The sequence below is a fragment of the Sesamum indicum genome, linkage group LG8 (assembly GCF_000512975.1).
Source record: "Sesamum indicum cultivar Zhongzhi No. 13 linkage group LG8, S_indicum_v1.0, whole genome shotgun sequence".
Lineage (NCBI taxonomy): Eukaryota > Viridiplantae > Streptophyta > Magnoliopsida > Lamiales > Pedaliaceae > Sesamum > Sesamum indicum.
In genome coordinates, this window is record NC_026152.1 from 1750197 (window position 1) to 1759550 (window position 9354).

The 9354-nt window shown below is 32.0% G+C and overlaps 1 protein-coding gene across 1 annotated transcript; it reads right to left on the minus strand.

Annotated features, from left to right (window-relative positions):
* LOC105167409 lies at nt 3724–7754 on the minus strand. Its single transcript, XM_011087112.2, has 4 exons — nt 7549–7754; nt 6205–6577; nt 5506–5694; nt 3724–4174 (listed from the first exon to the last, which is right to left on the minus strand). Exons 2-4 carry the CDS (start codon nt 6448–6450, stop codon nt 4091–4093), a joined length of 519 nt encoding a protein of 172 aa, XP_011085414.1. The 5' UTR covers nt 6451–6577; nt 7549–7754; the 3' UTR covers nt 3724–4090.

The window sequence follows — 9354 nt, forward strand, 5'->3', positions numbered from 1 at the left end:
ACATCAATTATTGCAATTTGACTAAATAAATAAAATTGAATTATAGTATTTAAAATTTTATTAATATTTCTTAAAAATAAAATAAGGTTATTATTTATTTGTAATGATTATATATATATATATATATTAATTGATACTATTATTTAGCTTTGGAATATTTTAATACGCTATTATTTAGTACAAATTAGTAAATAAATTTAGTTATAAGTAAAAGGTTATAAAAAATTTGTATTTATATATGAAATTCATCATTACCCAAAAATATTATATTTATGTAAATGAAAAATTATCTTGTAAATTAAAAATATTTGAATTTCACACAAAATTTTAATTATTGATTTTAAAATAATTAAAAATAAATATACTATTTTTAAATATTTCTTGGCTAAAATCGCCAGGACGACAACATCATCCAAATTTGTATTGGGCAATACTGTCGTTACCTTAATTAGGGGACGACAGCAACTTCACCCAACAAATTAGGGGGCGACGGAGCCTTCCTCCTCCTTGCCGTTGCCCCCTTATTTTTTGGGTGATGTTGCCGTTGCCCAAATTTGTGTTGGGCAACGTTGTTCGTCTTCCAAATTAGGGGCGACGGTGCCCTTCTTCTTTCCGTCGCCCCCTTCTCCTTCTTTGGGCAACAACGACAAATGTCCTCACTTTTAACTTTTATATGTATATATTTAGTATGATTTATTTTATCTATAATAATATAAATAAATATTATTTCTTCTTATAAATTTATATAATACAAATTCATAATATTTTAACTATGGATGTTTAATCATTAAAATTTAAAATTCAATTGTTGTAAAATATAGATAGTTGATCACATCGAACGATTGTCATTCATCTAACACAGATCAAACAGTTATAATAAGCAAGAGCATAACAATCCAATGACTCCAAAAAAATTAACGAGTTAGAATTATTTTAACAGAAGAGGCACGTTGCAACATTTTAGAAATTATCGAGGATTTTGCTTTTTTGCGAAAAATAAAGGGTTTTTGTTTTTTTTTTATGTTACCCAAATATATAATAGTGATATTTTTGTGAATTATCAAAGGTGTGTACCAACTCCTCTCTCTCTATATATATTTATATATAAAATAGATTAATGAAATCTCATAGAATTTTACCATTACAAATTGAAATGTTTCTTGAATGAAAAGGAAGGAATATAAATTAAATAAAAGTGGAAGTGAATAAAAAATAAATAGTTAAAAGTAGGCAATAAATAGGTGGGAATATTAATGTGATATGGAATTACAATTCATAAAAAAGGCACACATTTCCATACATCCCACATTTAATTTTTGCCATATTAATCAATTTGGTCATAAATTTTCTTCTCTAGAAGATTGAGATGTTAGGAATGCACGTTGCATTCATTAATATACATATCAATAAAAATATAATAATAATATATAAGGGTTAATATATTTTACATTCCTGAATTATGTATAGGGAAAAGTATTATTTTAGTCCGCTAAGTATGTCTAATTTTAATTTTAATCCGATAACTATGTCCATTTTTATTTAGGTCTAGTAACTTACGAAATTGCTTACTTTTAGTCATCTGACAGATTTTCGGACAATTTTACCTCTATGAGTGCATATGGACTAAAACTGCCTTTCAAAAGTTGCATAGGGGTAAAATTGTCCTAAAATCTGCCAGAGAACTAAAAGTAAGTAATTTCATAAGTTACTGGACCTAAACAAAAATGGACATAATTATCGAACTAAAATTAAAATTAGGCATACTTAGCGGACTAAAATAATACTTTTTCCTTGTGTATATAATTATATTTATTTTCTAAAGTATGAAAGTAACAAAAACACCTTCACCCCCCAGCAAAATAATTTGAAATTAATAAGATAAAAACGCGCTTCTTATTTACGCTATACTTTTCATTTTACTCTCTAAAGTATGTTTTAGTAAAAAAAAAATTTAAACCAAACTACTTTTAGTGATTTAAAATTTTACTCAATATTTATTTTAAAAATAATATTAAAAATTATAGCTTTTTATAAATTATGTAATACAAAAAATAATTACAAGCTCAATATATGCAAATATATTTTGCAAAGTAAATTATTTATATTAAAAAAAAAAGTACATGTAAATATGTGTAAATGCGTAATGCATATAGTTTTATACAGAAGTATCTTATATAACCTATAAACTATTATTCAATTACATGTAGGCATAATTAAAATAAATCATATTATTACTAAAAAAATTATAGAATATTATAAATTAATTATGTTATAGATTTGCATATTTAATAGTGTATAAATCTATTTGATGTGCCAATGAGGTTTAGCTCAGTTGACGAAACTGAGGTCCCATCATGGGTTCGAACCCCCCTAGATGCACAGGATGTTGTCTGTTGTATAACAGGAGTTAGTCTACTCTAAAAAATGATTGTACTTTTAATCGATTTATTTCAATTAATAAAAAGTTCATCGCTCTTATCTAAAAAAATATAATTTATTTTAAAAAAAATTCAATATATATAACAATAAAAGCAAAAATTATGTAAATGTTTGAACAGTTATTTAAAAAAATAAGAAGTATGAATTTATAGAGTTTACACAAATTATATCCTAATTATAAAAATCATAAATTTTAGGTAGTATTTATTTTAATAATTTTTTTTAGAATAATTCAAATTATGTTTATGACCGTAATAAATATATTTTAGAGGGCCTAAATAATAAATAAAAAAACCGGTCCACATCATGAAAGGGGTAATATAAGACCAATATTGACTGACTCAAAAAAATATAAGACTAACATTATAAATTGAAAAAAATTGCAATATTCTCTCAAACTTTTGAGTAAAAGGTCACCAGAAATTGGAAAGATGACTTTTATTTTCCACGCTTTTGGAAGTCATTTCCCACTTTCTTTCATCTAATACGCGTTTCTTCTCATATATTCTAAAGAATGATTGACTTTGACTCCTTCAATTTTCCGCTATTCTTATTGTCATTATTCCACTTTCAACATCACTTTTGAGTAAAGGTCACCAAAAAAACGCTAATACTACTTACTTATTGGGGGTAGATTTGATTTTTTTTTTTTTTTTTTTTTTTTTTACTAATATCAATAAATTTTGAGATTATATATTTGTTGGACGAAAATAAATATTAAGAATACTAAATATAATTTCTCACATCATAGAGTCTCTACGTGCAATTTCATAAGCAAATTAAGTGTATATGCTGCTGTAGAATCTACTTAGGAGTAATGTGAAATATATATAGACATAAAATAATCAAATATATCTATCTCTCTCTATATATATAACACTATTTTTTTTTTTCAGAAAATTACACTAAGTTTTTTTCTCAAAAATTAATATTTGGCGCATTCAGCCCCCGCAAACATATATAAAAAGAACCTTAGTTCATAACAAGAAAAAAAAACTTATAATTATAGATCTATTGAAAATATGTAAGCCTGTAGGAAAAAGAAACATTGGAAGCAAAGTGGAGAGGAAACCTGTATCAGTGGGTTGAGGAAAAAACAAAAAGAAAAATAATGTTATAATCACTATTCTGACCAAATTCCTTTTTAAAGGAAAGAAATAAATTAAAAGATAAATTTTTTAAGTATTTAAAACTTGATACGATAAAATTTTTTCTTTAATAATATCATAATATTGATAAATAATTTATTAATTTTTTTTGAAAAAAATATATGGACCAACGAGCCCAACCCACCAGCGCATAGGTCCGTAAAACTATTAACAGGTTAAGCCTTTTGAGTTTTGGCAAACCCGTTGCTGACCCGACAGTCAAAACAACTGCAGTTCTGCAAATTGTCAGCTTACATCATACATAAATATCTCTCAAAGGCTTATTGCAATATAGACAAGCTGAAAAAGCAGATGGGGACTAAATTTTCTGCCAGGTAACTAGGCCTCTGAAAGTGTGTGAACATCGGTACTTACTCGGGCTATGCTATTAGCGGAAGCAAGCAGCAATTGGCGAACGGGACACACAAGACTAGATAGCTTGGACTCATAAAATGCTGCTGTGATGAAATCCAAAAGAAAGAATGCCACTACAGAGTCTAAAGCTAGTTAGGTCCACGTCTAGCAGTTTCCTCAGCCCGTGTTAGGGCATCTGTGAGCATATCTACTGTCCAATCCTTCACATCTTCCTGCAAAGGTTTACAGTCAAGCAGTTGGAATAGCTCGATCCAAGAAAAAGTAACATATATATGGGGAAGCAAGAGACAATGAAAGAGAAAAGGTTGAAGATTAAAAAAGGTTCAATACTGTCTGGAATTTGAGGGAGAAGGTTTTAAACATATTTGATCCTGTAGCTTCCAGTGCGATACAGATGTGCTATAATGTCGTTTACTGCATCTGCTAAAACAAGTATATACTCGAGCAGAAGGGAAAGAAGGATCCACGTTTCAAGAGTTGAAGCAAAAGGCAGTCCTCGTGAGTCCTTTACATAACCACCCCAAACTCTCAATGAAGATCACATATATCAAGTATCAACAAACAATTGAAAAGAATAATTACCTGGAGGCATGATTCTAGAGTCTCAAACATGCTTCAAAATATTTGTATAAACTTAAAATTCATAAAATCTTAACTTTAGATGCCCATAGAGGATGGTAATATTTACTTGTAAATTCCAGGTATGAGAGGTCAAATTTATGCCTTCCTTGTAGTTCATTTCAAGTTGAACAAACTGGTAGGTGTCTACTTCTAATCGAGCATCTAGCATACAAGAGGGTTTTGCTAAAACATACTAGACATGAAAAACTATCCACCAATGTGATGCACATCTGATCTTCCTAACTTATAAAGTGGGCCCTTCTGAATTTTCATTGTCACTTGGGTGGGTCTGAGGGAGGTCAAAAGTAGGATCTAGCATATTGACCAACAAAATATATGGATTGCATGAAAAGGGGAGGGCGCAGCCTTATAGCTTCAGAGCAAAATGTCAATTGCAACAGAAGGTAAAACAGGCCATTAAAGCAGCCATTTTTCAGTGAAGTACAAAAGGAGCTGTACCTAGAGAAATTAATGAAGGACTTTGCTGATGATTGACAACTGTTTGTTGCCTGGAACCTGTTCCAAGAGATATTTGTAGAGATAGGTTCTCCATGGTTGTTTAACTAGAAAGAATGTTAAAAATGTCGGAATGTTGCTCTCAGGATTGTTCAATTACTTATTTGTTAATAACTTGCACTTCTACCAATAAAAAGAGGAGGAGAGAATCCATATTGAATGCTGCTTGTAAATCTAAACCCTGGAGCTCTCACCTCAAAGGTTGCAACCTCACTGCTTGGTAAGGCACAAGATTGCTAAGTTAACCACAAAACTCAAATAACTCAAGAGTTTTACAAGAGCTAAGTTATGGAAATGAAGGAGCTAAAACAAACATGTGATTGTCCAACTAATGTTTAAACATGACCTTCTACATGGAAATTGCTGTCAGAGAGAAAGGAAGACATAGGAAAGGCTTTTCAATTACCAAGTGTAGTGGTTCCCCAGTCCTTATTCTTGCATTTGGACGAGATAGCTTAGATTCAAATGGAGTCGTCGGCCGCACTTCTTGAATTTCATCCCACTCTTCACGAGTAAGCATCCTGACGGTTCCTTGACCAGCAGGAGCATTCTTTATCTTTCGCTCAATCCTTTCCTGGGACGTTGCCTCATCATGCTGCAAATATATAAATTTAGATACATTGTTTGCACAATTTTCAAGTTTCCAAACTTCTGTAGGCATTCACTAGAGGGATCAATAAGAACATAAAGAGATGGTCTATTGCCATATAACACCCACAGGACTGCCTGATCCACCACTTATGTCCAAACAGATATTGAAGCCTCAATATTCTAGAAAGAAAAAGCATGAGAGACTTCAAACTGAATTTTGAAGACAATGTATAAATCTTAAACACATGACATAGTTCTACAAAAATAAGCTTCAAAGTGATTAGTTTTCTAGCTAATCAAAATCTGAAACTCAAAGAACTCAGATTCAAAAACTATGAAGCCTTGCATATATTTAAGAAAAAGCATTTTAGTTCACATATAGTTTGTCTGTAATGGGCATTTTCCAGATGTAGCATGATGAACTCACTTAAATTGCAAATGGAAGGTCCTTAATTCTTGGGGCAAATTGACCAATATTATTAAACGATTCAAGGACAATATATGTAAATAATACCATCATCAGGAGCTTAGCAAAGAGGGCAATTCCCACGACAGTCAGTAACATTGGCATGGTTGCTGTGTCAAGGAAAGATCTTGATTCAGGAACATCCACCAATAACTGATTTTTCTTTGGATTTCGTTTTTTCCTCTTCTTCTCTAACTCAGCAACCTTCCTCCTCAAGGTGTCACTTGGACCATCACGGGACAGTGTATGCAGGTTCTTACAAAAATAAGCTAAACCTCGACGAACTCCATGCATGTTTACAGAGGATGAAAGCTCATTTAATCACCCGACTACTATAATCAAGCAATTGAAAATATATGGTGAACAACCAACAAAGAAGTCCCCCGGAGAGTGTGGTTGGTCAAATACAGTTTCGCCAGAGCTGCCCGAAGAATTAAGTTACGATTAGTGACAACGACAAAAATGGAAATGTGAGAACAAAAATATAATTTGAATAATAACGGAATCTCTTATTTAGGGGAAAAGAATAACTGCAGATAAGTGACAGTAAAGAAAATTATTATGTGAAAATAACAATATAATTAGAATAATGACAGAATCTCTTATTAGGGAGGAAAAAGAATAATTGCAGAATCACTGGTTGAAAGACAGGCATCTTCAGCTTATCACCAACAGCAAAAAGACCAAAGCAGTTTGTTGTATAGGAACTGTGTTGGGTAGTTCCAGCTGTAGGAACTTTAGAAAATAGTGTATAGTCAAAAAATCTTAAATCTAGTATTTTGATGTAACTGTTCTATGAAAACTTCCTATCAAAATCGAATATGTCAAACCCTAGAGACATACTCCAACGGAGGGCCAAAAGGCGGAAAACTGGAATGAACTTCCAAGTGCATTCTGACATGCATTTTCACGAACACTTTGCTAGCACATTTCACACATGAAAAGCACTCACTTCCACACATGAAATCAATAATCAGTAATCTGACTCTCGGAATTTCTTTATTTCAGGATTTAACAAGAATTGTCTAGTGTCCATATATTTTCAGCACCAATTCTTCCTCAGTCTCTCACTATACGCAACCAAAAAATCACTGCTACACAAAATGCGAACCATCCACCAAAATAATACTAATCAAACTTTGCCTCCAGAGCTCCACCAAACCCCAATATCAACAAAAATTCTCACATTTTCGGCAAAATACATAAAAGCTTCCCAACGATTGGAAGCCCAATCCTTACAGTTCGCATGCGAAGTAATAACCTCGTCAATAACCCAAATGCAAGCACAACCCACGGAGGAGATCACGGTCTATAACAAAAATCCACCTATTTCACTCCAAATGCCAAAGGAATTTCAGATTTAGCAGAGATTTTGACAGGGTTACTGTTTACCTTGAATTCACCTTTCAGTAGAATAAGGAAGGGTATGTTTTCGAGCAAAATCCGCCATGCCGATTCTACAAGGACGCCGCCGGCCTGCCCTCCTCGCGCGGAGAAGTGATCATGTGTGTGTTTCTCGTGTGCGGACAGAGAGCGCGAGAGACGAGGCTTAGAATCAGCCGGTAAATGCCAGTGTAGGGTACTAATTTCCACTTTTTCTCCTCAGTCCCAATTTCCATATAAATAAAAGTAAAGATGAATATTTATATTTTTTAAGATTAATTATATTTGTCACGATAGATTTTATATTTTGATATTTATTTTTTTTGTATTAATTTATCATTTTTGGCAGAAAAATCAACAAAATAAAACCTTCATATATTGTAAAATACAAATTTCGTATAATTAAGATGGTAAGTTGACAAAAAAAAAAAAAATAGATACCAAAGTATAAAAAGAGGTATAGTTTGAATGACAAATTGTAATTCACCCATTTTTTTATTTGAAATTTTGTGTAATTTTTTTATTATTTAGAAAATTAGATTTAGTATCTTTAATATTTGTTTTTTGTTTGTGATGTATATTGTAATAAATATTTACTTGCAAGGATAAAAAAGTAATTTAATATATATGAGACACATATTAAGTACATATAACATACCACAAGGTATAACTCTCAACACCACTACAAATATAAAAAATATAATTTTTTAGAGGGGATTACTATTGATTGATTTGACCTATCATACATGCAGAAATTCTCTCTCTAAACCGCGTTGAATTTACCTAGTATGTAATCGTGCCGTGGGTAAACTCTTTTCATCCTTACATTAAAATTACAACAAGGCGATTGACACTGTCTACGACGCCCCCCGGCCCGAGGCCGCATCTCGAGCTCGGTCTAGGAAGATAGGCACAAAAATATGCCCATCTACAAAAGAGAGCTTAATATGATTTCTGAAGGAAAACGAGGAAGTGTTCATATGGAGCATGACGGGTTTCCATGGGATTTCACCTGATGTTATCACTCACGGGCTCAGCTTAAATCCCGATACAAAAGCTATAAAGCAGAAAAATAAAAAAAGGATATTTTGGGCTGGAGAGGAATCAATAAAAGAGGAAGTGGATAAGCTAATCAAAGCCAAACATATACACCCAATGCAATACCTCGAGTGGTTGGCTAATGTTGTGTTGATCCCGAAGCCAAACAGAAACTGGGGCCTTTGTATTGATTTCACATATTTGAACAAGACATGTCCGAAAGATCCTTTCTTTTCCCGTGAATTGACATTTTGGTCGACTCCACCTCTGGATGTGAATGTTGAGCTTTCTAGATGCGTTCCAAGGCTATAATCAAATTTCGTTAGCCCTAGAAGATCATGAAAAAACAAATTTTATCACGGACCAAAGGATCTTCTGCTACAACGTCATGTCATCTGGCTTGAAAAATACAGGAGCAACATACCAACAACTTGTCAACCACATATTTAAAACTAGGTTGATTGAAACATGGATGTTTATATAGATGAAATGCTAGTTAATAACGTGAAAGAGCAAGATCATATCAAGGATTTAGAAAAGTGCTTCCAAATATTGAAAGCCTTTGGTATGAAATTATACCCTGTTGTGAAAATGGTGTGATTTGTGTTTATAATCATATCTCAAATGAACATTATATATAAAATATCATTATATAAATTATCACAATTACACATAGTACGAAAATGAACATAATAAATTTAGAAATTAGAAAAGCTGCACCGATGGAGAGTCACAACACTTGTCACTGACCTAAAGCCATAATTGCCTTCCTACGTG

Coding starts and splice junctions, on each gene's coding strand:
- LOC105167409 (XM_011087112.2), bottom strand. CDS start 6,450: ATGCATGGAGTTCGTCGAGGTTTAGCTTATTTTTGTAAGAACCTGCAT. Junction 5,695..6,204: donor TTGCTAAGCTCCTGATGATG/GTATTATTTACA, acceptor ATATATTTGCAG/CATGATGAGGCAACGTCCCA. Junction 4,175..5,505: donor CTGGGGAACCACTACACTTG/GTAATTGAAAAG, acceptor AAACCTTTGCAG/GAAGATGTGAAGGATTGGAC.